The sequence below is a fragment of the Polypterus senegalus genome, chromosome 15, assembly GCF_016835505.1.
Source record: "Polypterus senegalus isolate Bchr_013 chromosome 15, ASM1683550v1, whole genome shotgun sequence".
NCBI classification, from domain to species: Eukaryota; Metazoa; Chordata; class Cladistia; order Polypteriformes; family Polypteridae; genus Polypterus; species Polypterus senegalus.
In genome coordinates, this window is record NC_053168.1 from 33,172,519 (window position 1) to 33,188,285 (window position 15,767).

At 41.4% G+C, this 15,767-nt stretch overlaps 2 protein-coding genes across 5 annotated transcripts in view; one reads left to right on the forward strand and one right to left on the reverse strand.

Annotated features, from left to right (window-relative positions):
• The window catches only part of hsf1 (heat shock transcription factor 1), a 71,350-nt gene extending 70,171 nt beyond the window's left edge, over positions 1–1,179 (forward strand). For both annotated transcript variants that reach the window (XM_039737399.1, XM_039737400.1), the window contains one exon: positions 43–1,179. In XM_039737399.1, the coding sequence (XP_039593333.1) occupies positions 43–245 (203 nt within the window). In that variant the 3' untranslated portion in view covers positions 246–1,179. The remainder of the gene's footprint in view (positions 1–42) is intronic.
• A 6,905-nt stretch (positions 1,180–8,084) lies between these two features.
• si:ch211-80h18.1 (uncharacterized protein LOC555593 homolog) overlaps positions 8,085–15,767 on the reverse strand; it is a 46,152-nt gene continuing 38,469 nt past the window's right edge. For all 3 annotated transcript variants that reach the window (XM_039737159.1, XM_039737160.1, XM_039737158.1), the window contains one exon: positions 8,085–9,046. In XM_039737159.1, the coding sequence (XP_039593093.1) occupies positions 9,012–9,046 (35 nt within the window). In that variant the 3' untranslated portion in view covers positions 8,085–9,011. The remainder of the gene's footprint in view (positions 9,047–15,767) is intronic.

Here is a 15,767-nt window from a genome sequence, read left to right on the forward strand (position 1 = left end):
ATTTTGGAAATCCTAATATGTTCCCCCTGCTGTTGCCTACAGGAAAGCAGTTGATCCAGTACACCGCGCAGCCCTTATTTCTGCTGGACCCTAGCAGCACCGAGGCAAGCGGGGGCGACTTGCCTGTACTTTTTGAGCTAGAAGACGACTCTTACTTCAGTTCTGGCAATGATTCCGAGGATCCCACAGCTTCTCTCCTTTCAGAGACATATCAGCCTAAAGCTAAAGACCCTGCATTGTCATAAACTTTCCAGTTTCCTCATGTGGCTTGTGCAACTCTCTCTCTCTATATATGTAAAATTCAATCTTACATATTTGTTAAGCACCCTTGAATGAATGTTTTCTTGACTTGGGATGATCTGGCTCTCCGCTGCTCTGACTTTTCTTTAAGGTTTGCCAAGTAAGGCATGTGACTTCAACTGAATGTCTTCCAAATGGTTGAAATATACTTTGGGCGCAAGTGACAGTTTTGTAAAGAATGCTGCTTCGTGGATTCGGTAGGTTGACTTCACCACTACATCGATGACATGAAATACTCGTTCTGAGATCCCGTCAGGTACTTTCTGTTGTGCTTAAATGGAGTATCTGTCTGTCGTCATACCTGAATACTCTACTGTGCATATAGAGCTCATTTTGACTTGTAAATGTTAATTTGTTAGGTGGGGGGAAAAAAATCTGACACAGAGACATGCCATGAGGAGCTTTATAACAAGATCAAAAAGAGACAAGTTGATAAAGCTCCTGAAAAAACAGTTTCTTAAGCTACAACATTTGTATTGTAGAAAAAGGATTTACTTCAAATATTCAATCCTCGACAGAATACCGTGTCAAAGACCTGAAATGCATCAATCAGACTTTATGTACGTTGCTCATCTGGGTTATGCTATCGTATGGCTTTGATATGGGAGGACCAAACTACTGCACTGCCCACCGTGTATTTAAAGTGAGACGCAGATTTTTGCTTTGCATTTGTTAAAGGCCAAATATTTGCAGTTTGAATTTCTCTCTCGGTTTCAGAATCCACCAAGTTACAAAACGTGACAGCAGTGTTAAAAGGAAAAAAAGAGGTCATCTTTTGGCTGTAAATTCTAACCATTTTTTAAGTAGTTAACATTTTTCATGATAGATAAGCAACCTACATTACCTTTGTACATATTGCTTCAATTGTTAAAAAAAAAATGATATATGGATGATTATAGGGATTAATATGGAGTTTGTCATCCAAAAGCTTTGTTTTTGGAATTTTCTCTGAAGATTTCTTTCTGTTGTATTTGCCCTTCCCGCCACGCAGCACACTCCCGCTTAATTAGTAAGCTACAGGAGACGAGGTTGTGCTACGCAGTACCCTTTACACTGATGAGGAGTGCCAGGCCTGCTTGACGGTTGCTGTATATTGGAGCAGTTAGGTTTGTTTTTTCTTATTCAGTTGTATCACAAGTCAGCTCTTTATTTTTCAGGATAGGTGCTTTAAGATTATTAGTCCGACTAGCTGAGCGTTGGGGAACATCCCTTCCCTGTACCCGTTGTAAAGATTGAAATAATGTCAGTTCGGTGCTGACATTTTTTGTTCGAGTTGACCACAGCAGATTTCGGTGACAAGATCCAATTCTTTTGGTAACGTATGTGTTATCCATGGTGACGTCTTTGCACTGGCATCTCCTCTGTTTATAGAAGGACTGTTGTAAAGCTGTGAGTTTGTCTTCTCACCACTGCAAGGGTTTAAAAGTCCGCTTCATGGTCTTCTCCAGTTCGTGAATGTTTTAAAAAAGTTTAGTGGTTCCTTGTTAAAAGGAGGAATGGTTACTTATATTTTTAAAGAGTTATCCACTAAGCAAGATGGATATGTTCACCAGACAGGCTGCACCTTCACCGTTCAACAACGCCCAGCAGGCCTCTCTGAACTGCGCAGCCCCTCCATGCACTTAAAAAGTTATCGATTATAAACTGATCCATTTGAACGTCAATGCCAAATCACTTTTAAAATAATTGTGCACTATTTTGGCATCTTAAAAGTAAAAACCTTTTTATATAAAAAGATTTGTAAAATTTTCTGATTTTTTTTTTTTTTGTTTCCTGCTGCAGCCTTTCAAACTCTCAATGCAGGAAATGGGACCTTTGTAACGACCACGGCCAGCGGGCGCGTTCTCCCTTCGGTCGTAGTGAGGTTTGTAGCTTAACTCCCCCGAGGTCTTGTAAGTGGTGGTTTTATTCTCTACTGAGCTGTAGCCGCGTGACCAGGGGGCGGAGCCTACAGTGTGGAGCGCTCCCAGGCATGTTTATTAACGGCAGCTACGTGGACAGGCCTGCGGCCTTCATCATACAGTATGGGTGTGTCGTAGGAGTGAAGCCGTTTGTTTGAGTCAAATACAGAAGTAAAACAAACTAAGTTCTTGTTGGAGTGAGGGGCACAGATATTATTAACTTGTGTTATCAAAGCGTCCACGTGAGTTTTAACAAGGGAATTAAGTTCTGCGTTGGCGGTGCTACTCTGATAAGGGGGATGTGTGTGCTGATTTTCAGTTGCCATTTTAAAGGCTGGTAGGTTTCTTCCCGTCTTTTCTGTGTTATGCTGTTTTTCTTCATGTCGATAGGCAAATAGGTTGACAGTCTGGCGTTGTGACACGGGCCACACTTTTATATTTTGCATCATTCTTTTTTTGTAAGCCATTTTAAACAGGAACAGTCTTCTGGACTTTTGTTTGTTTCTTAGCACGTTTCCTTTTGATTGTAATGAATAATAAGCTATTTCATAACATAACAGTTGTTGAGACAATTTTAAAATTGTAATATCCATATCCTGGAAAAGACTATAAACACAAAAAGTGTACAGAAAGGTTTTTTCTTGTGGAATGTTTCTAAATAGCACCGAAAGCCTTTATTTTAGTTACATTTCACCTTGTGTATGTATATAAATATATATAATATATATATATATATATTTTTATAGAACTTAGAAAGTTGTCTTTGTCTATTTTGGAAAGTGAAAGCAGCTGTGTGTGTGTGTGTGTATATATATATATATATCTATATATAAGCTTCAAAGTTAAGTGTAAAAGACAGATAACCTTTATATTTGAATTCTTTCTCTTCTGTTCTAAAGAAAGGTGCGCAGATCTGCCATGCGCCGCGTTTTTCCGCTGAAGGAGCGCCGAGGACTTAAGACGTGATGCGTGCGACCTCCATTCGCGAGACAAGCGCAGGGTCCTTTCTGCTCTTGAGGTGTGAATGACGATCTCCGTGTCTGCCATGAGAGACAGTGGGCTGCGCTGGGGGGCAGTCGCGACGCGGCGGTCCAATACACAATCACAAACATGCAGCGATTTCCCTTTCCGTTGTTGCTCGTCATGTTTGCACCATGGTTAAGGCAGCGGGCGGTGTCCATTGGTTTGACGTTTACATTAGACGGACTTTCATTGGTGATGTTTATTTAAATATGCTTTTTAATTTCATAATTTGAAGTCTCTGTTTTTGGCTCCAGAATTCTATTACTCAAAGCCTCTTCTGACTGGGATCTTCATGAAGACTTGGCATGGTGCCGTGTGCTTCATCTGAAGTGCTTAGAATCTCCTCGAACGACAGATGCCTTTACAGTTGATCTGTTCGTATGACTCCCACCAGTCACCCTTTTATGGTGGATTTGAAATCCACTCGCTGTCTATCCCATATCTGACTCATACAACAATATGAAGACAAATCCTTCACATGACTCTTTGTTTTTTTTTTTTTATTAATTTTATTTTACAGTTCGGGGTCTGCCAGCAAAAGCGCCAATTTCAAACAGCACTCCTCATTGAGGATTCTGATTTTGAGAAAGTGTCGCGTTGCCCTTTTGCTGCGCAGGACGTGGCACACGGAGGTACAGGGGACGTTCATTCAGAACATGCGAGACGCCAGACGGAGGGGGAATCGCGTGGATCGCCAAAGCTGCTGTTCAGAAACTTTTTATATTCGAGTTGCACTTGGGCAAAACTTAAGCAATGTTGTGAACTGTATTTTCATGTTTGTTTCCAAAAAAAAATGTTCATTTTAACATAAGACTTTAGTTTTAGTTTGTAAATAGTTCCCTATTTTATTTTTTTTTTTTTTATCTTGCAGCACCTTTTTTATATTTAGTCACTGTTTCAGTATCAGATTGATGTTCAGCTATTGAAGCCTTTCTCTGTTTTGTCCATACATATATATATATATATATATATATATATATATATATATATATATATATATATATATATATATATATATATATATATAATATATATATATATATATAAATATATATATATATATATATATATATTTTTTTTGGCCAGCTGCTAATAAATGGTTGAACCCGAGGACAAATCAGATGGCCTGTTAATACACACTTTGGGATTTAGCGCATTGCGGTGCTTTACTTACCTTTCCGACAGAAGCTCCCGTTAGCTGCTTACTAGCCATTGAAAGCGAGTTTGCTTCACAGCAATAAAAGACTAGCGGATCGCCCGTCTCGTCTCATCTGCTCCGCACAATTGAAAGAGCATCCGGTCGCTTCCACGGCTTTAGAGGGCAGCGGCTGCGGAGACGGTACGCGAGAGAAGCTCACCAGAATTTACACCTTTTGTTTGGTATTGCAGTAACAGATGCATGTTAGGTTCAGCCGGCTCCCAGAAATGCCATTTTTGTAATACAATTTACAGTGTAATCATTTTAGTACTTTCTTTTCTTCAGAAGGTTCTCGCGCGTAAACGGACGTTGCATAATATGCTTTTTCTTCTGTACCACCTATTTATGGTTTTAAAGGAAAGAAGCCTTGGTATTAAAATTGGGTGTTTATTAAACAAAACGTTTGACATTGTACTTACTGTATGTGCTGTGAAAATTTCCACTAAACAGTTTCACCATTATGATCTGTACATTCTTGTGTTATTTTTACTAACTGTAAATTAACTCTGCCTTTAAAATGGAAATAGGTTATGAATGTATGTTAAACCTTACAAATCAATCCATTCATTATTTTACCGGGGGTTTGGAGAAGATCCCAGCAGCATTGGGTACAAGGCAGGAATCACACGCGACTGTCACGTGACACGCAAACGCCCCTGCAGTGCACTAATTTACAGCACACTAGTTAGTCATTGAGTGGCTGTTGATGAACACTCACTGCCACACTTGATCGGAAAATCAGACAAATTCTCAAAGAAGTATTTTTTTTTTTTTTTTTTTGTTTCAACACCTGTTTTTCTATGCTTTATGGCAGTTTAGTTGACACAGGAAGGATTACAGTACTTGAAGAATTGTCACTTTGCTGCCGCGCTGTCAAACTGTAAGAAAGACAGCGAAGTCAGGAATATTGGCCGAGAAGAGGGAACGCGAGGACTCATCCTGTGTATCTAGAGGGATGTGTTTATGGCAGAAATTAAAAGCGAAGGAGTCTGGTCATCTCATGAAAACAGACACCCCTTGTCCGAATGTGGGTGGTGAGGGAGTTTGTGCTAATAAAAAAAAAAAAATCTCTCATTTGGAATTAAAAAGAGCAGATGAAGAAGAATTTGCCTTCACAGCATCCTAAAGAATTAGGCGTACAAGTTTCAATTTTAGATGTAAACGTGTTAAACATGTTCATTGTGGTTTGTAATTATGACAAGAATTATGTTCTGGAATGTGTATTATGGAGATATATAGTTTTGTACGTGTTTTAGGGTAGTGGTCCTCAATCACTGTCCTGGAGGGCCACCGTGGCCAGGGGTTTTCATTCCAGCCAGTGTCTAATTAGAACTCCGTCCTTGCTGATAATGATGTGTTGTGTGTGTTTGTAGCCATGCTCGAGTCTCCGCCCTGCACATTTCGCGGGTTGGAGACAGCCAATCAAGGGACAGGTAAGTACTGCCCTCACTGTAATGCCAGTAGCCATGTCAGGTGCTGGCATTACAGTGATTGGCTGGCCGGAACACGTCATCGGGTGCTTTATATGCAGGCACTGCCATATAATGTTTTAGACCAGGGGTCCTCAATCACGGTCCTGGAGAGCCGCAGTGGCTGCAAGTTTTTGCTCCAACCCAGTTGCTTAATAAAAAGCACTTATTGCTAAAGTAACATTTCTGCTTCACTTTAGTAGTAGTAATTTTGTCTTAAACAGCTATTTTAATTACTCCTTATTATCAATAACATGCAAATGACAAGAGAGAGCAGCATTTCTCCATTTAGCCTATTTACATTTACACCTGTGTGTATTTATCTGCACTATTGGGTTTAATTAAATACTTGGAAGAAAAATGAAGAGAAAAAAGTGAAGGACTGAGAATTACTCGTCCATTTTAGCCTTCAAATCATTTGCATGATAGAAAGGGAAAGAAAATCTAGGATATGAGAATGACCTGACATAGCAGAGTTAATTTAATTTCATAGCTTGTTAGTGCTTTATTGGCAAGAATTGCTTTCTAATTAAGCAACCAGGTCAGAACAAAAACCTGCAGCCACTGCGGCTCTCCAGGGCTGGGATTGAGGACCCTGTTTTAGTGCGTCGGCTCACCTGCAGGCACTGCCATATCATGTTTTAGAGCGTCATTTTTCCTGTAAAATTGATTTTTTTGGGGGTTTTGGGCGTGTTTTTGTCAGTCTGTTAAAGTGGCGTACAACTCGGACAAACTGGTTCCCAGCACAGACTTGGGAGTCCAAGATGCATCCAGACATCGTCCCCATGCTGTTCCCGGTCCATTTGGGTGGAGTTTCTGTCACTTTCTGACCTTTTCCAATGGCCCAGGCACCCTCCCCTCTTCAGAGCAGGGGGTGCCTGGTTGTCTCCCTTTGACTTACATTATACGAGCACACGAACATCGCGATGTGTTTGGACTGAACACTTTGGTGCTCGCTCATCACTAACCATTAAGTTTAAAACTATTCTGGTCCACAACACACGTGGATGATATTCTCCGAGAAGGAAACTCCACAGTGCAGTTCAAATTGCTGTTGGATGAATGCAAGCATTAACAAGCCAAATGGCTCAATACCAAGTGTCATCCTCAGCATGGACTGCTTTCTAATTAGGAAACTAGTTGGAATAAAAACCTGCGGCCCTCCAGGACTGTGATTGAGGACCCGTTTTAAGGGATTTTAGTTTTTTTTTTTTATGGACATTTAACAATAGGCCTTTTAGAATTTCATTTGCTAATAAGAAGTAAACAGGTGGACCACTTTAATATGGGCTTCTGTATGGCTAGTTGTGTAGGAGTTCAGTGCTTAAAAACATTTAAAGGATAAAGGAAAACAAATGGGAATTAGCCAGTTCTAGAAACATGAAACCACTGGTCGGTATCGGCCCTAAACACCCGAGTAGACGACACCAGGTAAAAAAAATAAAATAATAATAATAATAGTTACCTGTGAAAACCCCACACAGACATGAGGAGGGCATGCAAACTCCTACCGGGGAGGGAGACCTTTGAAATGGAAACCCCGCCCACCTAATGCTTTATTAGTTAGACTTCATTTTTTAAATACAACGTTGACAACACATTTTCAGGGAACCGAGATATTCAACGACTGCTCTGTCAACCCGGACCTTGCAGTTCACCTCCAGCTACACTTGCATTAGATGTGGTGGCTCTTGTTTCCAGTTTATTTTATTTAGTCCTCTTTATTTGTCAGAAAATACTTTTTCTTGTGCTTTTCTTTATTAAATTAGCAGGTGTTCCTCCTCTAGGATAAGGTTACGCTCCAACCGGGTGTTTTTTTTTTTGATAACCCTTCAGTGCAGAGGTGTTGGATGACAGATCGCCATTTTCCATTAACGTCAAGTGAAGTGTTCAGTTCTGTTTCCTGCTCAGGAAATCTTTCATTAATGCGTGAGACTACGTAAAGACAAGGTGTCTGGTTTGGAAGTGCACCTCTGTGTTGATGTGGTCCTTTCAGTTTCTGGCTGCTGCTCATCATCACGTCCTCCATGGTGTCTCCTGCCACTTTGTTTGCAGGTTCTTGGCACTGGACGTAGAATCTCCAGCAAGATCTGCTGCTCCTCTCTGATGCTCGATGTGAAGATCCAATTAGTGGATGAGGTGCGTGGGTCTTGTTAGATAAAAGAAACTTCAACTTTCCCCATCACTCTTTATTTTAACTCCTGTTATTGCGTTTTCCACATTATTGATATTGCGTGTTGCAGAATATTTTTCTTCTGATTCTGTTAATCGAGCTTGTAAACAGTCAAAAGTCAAATGCCTTCTCCTTAATTGCGTTTCTCAAAATTAATAAAAAGTTAGTTTATAGTCTGCTTTCAGTGTTAAGCTTTTTATTATTTGCTTTTGTTGGCTTACGCCTTTATCCAAGAGGACTTACAACACTGGGGAGATACAATCGATTACATTTCTTATGCCAATTCAATCCCCCCCTGGATTTGAACCCCCAACCTCAGGGTCTGAAGTCCAAAGCCTTACCCGCTGTGCTACACGGCCTGCCCGAGTGTACGATTACCAGAAGCAGAGTGTTGAACGGCGTTTCTGCGGTTATTTCATTTTGCGACAACACTTTAAAATTTTACACATGTATTTATTCCCCCCTCTCTGAATCAGCAGTATACAAATCTCAAAGTCAGGATATGTTAATGCACTATAATGCAGTATACAGTAAGGAAAAAGACAAATACCCATGCATAAGTCTGAGTTTGAAACAATGGCTTATTTGTTGCATTTCAGCAATCGCACAGAATCAGAAGTATAGTTTTCAAAGAGCAGTATTGTGTTGTTAATATAAATATTTTAAATAAGTAGATCATTTTATTGTTTCTGACAATGTCACTTGACACAAGCCTTGCTGTTTACAATGCATAGATTCTTTAACAAAAAGGTACATAGGAGTAGCATAGATCTAAAACACGTACGTTCCTGCCACTTACGTTTAATTAAATATGCTGTTTGGAAAAAATATATTAAAAAAATTTGAATTTTCCCATTATTCCGTCACTGTTGTTTTTTTTCCGGACCATTTCGTCGAAACAGTTGAGGCTGTAGCGTAAAAGTTTAACTTGCGGTTTGACATGAAAATCAGCAGGTATCCTCCAGTTCCACATTTTCTGTACCTTGAATGAGTGGAAAGAAATAATTAGGACAGGAGTTTACCATTCGGAGAGCGGAGAAGGGCACCGCTGTACACGTCGTCCCTGAAAATCAACGGACAGTCGGCTTGGGTACCCTGGGGGGATCAAACACGGTGTCTGATGGACACAAATGGACTGATTGCAGTTTATTTATCCCCAGGAAGAAATGAGGATTTTTAAAAATTTTATAAAGTAACAACCCCCCAACAATGCCCACCAGAAAAGAAAGAAAACCTCTGAGTTTGCCAAAGAGAAAAAGAGCCGTGGCAGTGAGGCACTATAAAGATGTATGGCTGTACTGTAGGTACGAAGGAGCCCTAGTAGTGCACATGCGTGCGTGTGTGTGTGTGCGCGTGTCTGCTAAATAATTTGTTGGCTGAAGTTCTCAATGGTTTAAAAATCTGCAACACCCAGTAGACAGTATTAGTACTAGGACTTTCCTATCATGTCTGCTGTATTGTCTGTTCTTCACCAGCTCGAGTTTCTAGTAAAGGCTGATCAGGAAGCTCATCCCCAGCTGATGGATTGAACCACAGCCGCCTGTTTTTAACTTGGTGATGTTTTAAGTTTGAAATAAACCAACTGCACCCGTTTTCTCCAGTTTCTCACTTCTACAAGACTTCCATCTGCAGTGCACTTTCTAAAGCTCTCTCTTCACCTTCCTATCTCCTCCCTCGTGCACGCCGCACACCCTACAGCAGTGCACTTCTCCAAAGCTGGCACAGTAAAACTGGGGTTTATTAACTCTTTGAGCTCAGCCCCCTTCAGGGTCTCCTATTCGTCTCCTTAAAGTCTCTAAACGTTTCCTTTCCTTTCCTGTCTTGTCATATGTCATTAACTTCCACCCTCTAGTAAGTGGCACTCTCTTGCTCCTGTATTTCATAGTCCCGCTCTCTCAATAGGCGGCCGGCCCTGTGTGTTTCCTCCTTGGCATCGTACAGGAATTGGGGTGTTGGGGAATCTGTTTTAACAGTTCAGGACTTACGAAGTTCTTGTTTTCCTTGTTCTCGTTTCTTTTTCTATTTACAACTCTGATCGGTGCTCAGGGCATGTGAGGTTTCACTGACTGCCCAAACGCATACCCACCCAAATCCCATATTCTGCTCTCTGTTTCGGTCTTTTGTCTCCCAAGAAATGTTCCTCTGCCTTTGATTTCCCTTTGGTCCAGAGACCTTTCTCCTCTCATGGGACACTCTTTCTTTTTTCCAACGTTAAGGTTTTGTTCAGCACACCATTTAAGAATTCTTCATGACTTTATCCTACTCCCCATAAGCGGTATCTGGCAGACCTCTCTGCTGACCCTCATTGTCAGTTATGTTTCCTTGGTTTACCTGGCCAGACATCGTCCTCCTGCCTGTTCCTTTTGAACACACTTTTGTCATCTACTGTTTTCCTTTCTGATTTTCAGTATTCCCCTGCTGCCTCAAAACTTTCATCTTTCAGACCTTTCTATCCTCCCACTTAAACTCCCTGAATGTAAGCTGCTTTGTTTGGGTACCCTGGTAGCCAAATGAATTATTACCTCCCGCCACCTGAATGCATTACAACTGGCAGTGCTCCTTCTGTCGCGTAAATCACTTGGCGTTGTCTGCTGCTGCTCACTTGTGCAAAGCTGGGTTTGTTTGTAATGCTCTTACTTTGTCTTTCTGTGACACAATTCTTTAGTTTGGTTTTCCTGTTTGCTGTTAACTCTCAAAATATATTTTTATTTTACTTCTTGGTTCAGGCTGGGCAGGTGAGAGCAGGAGTGAGTGGGTTGTGGTCCTTTGTATTTTTGCTTTTGTTCTTATTCTGTCAGTTTATCTGAAAGGAGGAGGAGTACAGGAAGCTAATCAAGGACTTTCTTAAATGGTGCGACTCAAACCACTTGCACCTTAACACCAGCAAGACCAAGGAGCTGGTGCTGGATTTTAGGAGGTCCAAGCCCCTCATGGACCCTGTGATCAGAGGTGACTGTGTGCAGAGGGTGCAGACCAATAAATACCTGGGAGTGCGGCTGGATGATAAATTGGACTGGACTGCCAATACTGATGCTCTGTGTAAGAAAGATCAGAGCCGACTATACTGTCTGAGAAGGTTGGCGTCCTTCAACATCTGCAATAAGATGCTGCAGATGTTCTACCAGACGGTTGTGGCAAACGCGCCCTCTTCTACGCGGTGGTGTGCTGGGGAGGCAGCATAAAGAAGAGGGACGCCTCAAACCTGGACAAACTGGTGAGGAAGGCAGGCAGGCTCTGTTGTAGGAATAAAGTTGGGCAGTTTAACATCTGTGGCAGAGCGATGGGCACTAAGCAAACTCCTGTCAATGATGAAGAATCCACTGCATCCACTTAACAGTGTCATCTCCAGGCAGAGGAGTAGCTTCAGTGACAGACTTCTGTCACCGTCCTGCTCCACTGACAGACTGAGGAGATCGTTCCTCCTCCACACTATGCGACTCTTCAATTCCACCTTGTGGGGGTAAACGTTAATATTATACAAAGTTATTGTCTGTTATACCTGCATTTTTCCATCCATCCATCCATTTTCTAACCCGCTGAATCCGAACACAGGGTCACGGGGGTCTGCTGGAGCCAATCCCAGCCAACACAGGGCACAAGGCAGGAACCAATCCTGGGCAGGGTGCCAACCCACCGCAGTACCTGCATTTTTATTACCCTTAATTTAATATTGTTTTTTTTTTTATCAGTAAGCCGCTGCTGGTTTATGTGAATTTTCCCTTGGGATTAATAAAGTATCTATCTATCCATCTTTAATAAAAAATTGATCACAAAAAAAAAAAAGCTCTTTAAGCTCAGCCTCTGTGTTTAGAGTCCCCCAGACAAACCAACCTAAAAGGGTAAATTTGAACAAAAAAAGATGTAAAAGTCATCCCTTCATTTCCCGCTATAATTCAAGTGTAACATTCGTAGTTATGGCAAAGTTTTTCTGTCTTTCTTCAAAGTTAGCTGAGCTGCTGTATTGCAGTACTGAATATTCTCTACCACCACCATTAACCCCCCCACCCACGTCCCGATTCAGCTGCGTTCATTTTGACTGACCTACTCAAAAAGAGGGGCTGGATAAACCAATCTGAATGTCAATACTAGTATGGCCTCCTCCACTTGTCACCCACTGGATCGCACGTTTGTACATCAAAATGATGTGCCGGTTATTCGGCAGTAAGCTTTCTGAATTCCCAGGTTGTACCCTTTCAAACAAGGTGGTGTGTGCCCGTCTACTGATTGTGAGACATTGACAGAGACGCTGCAGCTCTTTGGTTTGTTTAGAATGGTGAAGACACCGAGTTAGAGAGAAATAAAGGTAACGCTCGTTTCAAACGAGAAAAATGTGGATATGTTATTTACAGATATTCAATAAACATTATTCCAACTAGCATGGTAATAAGAATACCAGTCAAACTGTTTTGTTTTGTTGGATGTTTGAAATTTGCAACTTCTTCTACCGTAATACATGTGTGTCCACCATAGCAATATTCATCCATCCATTTTCCAACCCGCTGAATCCGAACACAGGGGTCTGCTGGAGCCAATCCCAGCCAACACAGGGCACAAGGCAGGAACCAATCCCGGGCAGGGTGCCAACCCACCGCAGGACACACACAAACACACACTAGGGCCAATTTAGAATCGCCAATCCACCCAACCTGCATGTCTTTGGACTGTGGGAGGAAACCCACGCAGACACGCGGAGAACATGCAAACTCCACGCAGGGAAGACCCGGGAAGCGAACTCGGGTCTCCTAACTGCGAGGCAGCAGCGCTACCACTGCGCCACCGTGCCGCCCCATAGCAATATTCTCCAAGTGTAAAAAGAAATGCACTTTATTATGATGGTTAAAACTTGAATGCTGAGTGACAGCTCATCTACCTGAAGCTAAGCATGTTCAGGCCTGGTCAGGACTTGGATGGGAGATCATCAATAAAAACGTGGGTTGTTGCTGGAAGAGGTGTTTGTGAGCCCAGCAGGGGGTGTTTACCCTGTGACTCTATGTGTGGACCCCAATGCCCCAGTACAGTGATGGTGAAACGCTGCTGTAAAAATGGCGCAGTCCCTGGGACAAGACATAAAACTAAGGTCCTGACTCTCTGTGGTCATAAAAGATCCCCGGCCATCCTTTATAAAGAATAGCGTACATCCGGATGCTGAATTGCCCACCACAGCCTAGGTATTCCCCTGTCTCTAATTGGCTAACTATCTCTGTCACCACTTCACCACCTAACAGCTAATGTGTGGTGAACATGCTGGTGCAAAAATGGCTGCCAGGGGGATGCTACACATTAGTGGGGGTTAAAGTGGCTCACTTGAAAAAACGCTTATAAATGCAAAGAATTATTATTAAGTATGGCAACATTCTATCTAGCCAATCAAAGTAGCAGAAAACAGAAAAAAGTGAGGCGAAGTTTAATTAGAGCAGTTTGTGGTCTTAACCAAGCATCGATCAAGTGAAGAACTGAAAGGCTCCCTTAAGATTGGGTTCAGCCAGCACTTCCCAAGACCCTCTATTTTTGTATTTTTTTTTTTTCTTTAACTAGTTTTATTGCAGTATGGTTTTTAGATCACCTATATATCCTATACCCACAAATGGGTGTTTATTATTACAGATATGAATGATTATTTAAAATATCTGATTTAAAAACATACACCAGCAAACTTCATGTAACTAAAGTTCTTTCCTAGGGTACTCTGGATTCAAGAGTCTATTTGATGAACGTTTGTGTGGATCTGCCCTGCACTGGATTATGGATGGGATTCTTAGTCAACTGCAAAGCGCACAACGAGAAGTCACCAAACTCGGTGATATTAGGTCAATTTAGACCCTTCACTTAGGTAAAAACCCCACATGGATACCTGCACACCACAACTGGTGCAAACACAGGTCCCTATCGCTACTGTGCTGTACAAGTTATTAATTCATATGACACCTGACATAACTGGTCACACTTCTAACTATACATAGTCTCCGAAAGTCCAGCAAGCAGTTGCCCCTTGAAAAATGTGTTTTCCCCTCTGTGATCTGTACACAGAATTAGGCTGCTTGTGGTTTTATCCAGAAATAATCTCATTAGGAGCTCTACTCTCAAATTCAGGACATATCGGGGGGTGTCCGGACGTTGGGTGAGGTAGCTTCAGGCAAGTGTGACTCTGCATTTATCAAAATGACGTTGGAACACCTCAGGTTTGTCTTCAAGTTTTAATCACTTGAAATGAGTGACTGAAAATGGTCAAAAGGTAAGCAGTAAGCTGACAGAGGTTTAGATTTAAAGTTTATGTTAGTAAAAGATTAAAAAAAGGACATTTTTGAATATTATAAATGGGCCATCTTCGGGTAACAACTAATAGGTTACAGTCTACAGATGTTCTGCAGCAATTCAAGTAAATTGAGCTTTTTGCTGCAACGTATTTCAATAGGCAAATATTAGATATACATTCAAGTACTGCCTACCAATAAATGTGATGTACAGTAATCCCTCCTCGATCGCGGGGGTTGCGTTCCAGAACCCCCCACCAAAGGCGAAAATCCACAAAGTAGAAACCATATGTTTGTATGGTTATTTTTATATGTTTTAAGCCCTTATAAACTCTTCCACACTGTTTATAAATATTCTCCGCACAGTTATACAGTAAACCTTCGTTTATCGCTGTTAATCCGTTCCAGACTGTACCGTGATAAATGAATTTCCACGAAGTAGGATTCTTTATTTATAAATCTAATATTTTCGCAGTTAGAGCATAGAAAACCTGTTTACGACCTTCTAAATACGTTTTTTTTAAATTATTAGAGCCCTCTAGACATGAAAGAACTTTAGTCAAAAGTTTGAAATGTGCTCCATGACAAGACAGAGATGACCGTTCTTTCTCACAATTAAAAGAATGCAAATATATCTTGCTCTTCAAAGGAGTGCCATCAGGAGGAGAGAATGTCGGAGAGAGGGAGAGAGACAGAGAAAAGCAAACAATCAAAAATCAATACGTGCTGTTTGAGCTTTTAAGTGTGCGAAGCACCGCACGGGAAGCATATCGTATATCTTTGAGGAGTTTTATTTAATATGTAATACATGCTCTGATTGGGTAGCTTCTCAACCATCTGCCAATAGCGTCCCTTGTATGAAATCAACTGGGCAAACAAACTGAGGAAGCATGTACCATAAATTAAAAGACCCATTGTCCGCAGAAATCCGCGAACCAGCGAAAAATCTGTGATATATATTTAGATATGCTTAAATTTAAAATCTGCGATGGAGTGAAGCCATGAATGTTGAAGCGCGATATTGCGAGGGATCACTGTACTTGAAATAACACATAAAACTAACGTGGGGCATTCATTCTCTTAATCTAAACAAAAATGCACATCAGTCACAGAGAAAATGTTAAGTACACCCCTACAAGTATCACCACTTGAAATCAATCAAGTTAGAATTGGGTGGTCCAGAGGAGGTGCCAGTGATTCAGATCTTCTTAGGGGGTATACAGGTGGTCTTGTTTAAACCACACATATTGAGGGGTGTCTGTTCTCTTTGCTATTGATGTGTGTGGTGTCATCACACTAAGAGAGCTCTAAGGCCCTCTGAAAGTACAGTAGGTCATGGATTTCTTAAAAATTAATTAGGTTTCAAAGAACTGCTGATTTGTCCAGGACTGGCGAGCCCAGCAAATTCAGCCCAAGAGCTGACCGCTTGATACTAAAAGAAGTCACCAAGAA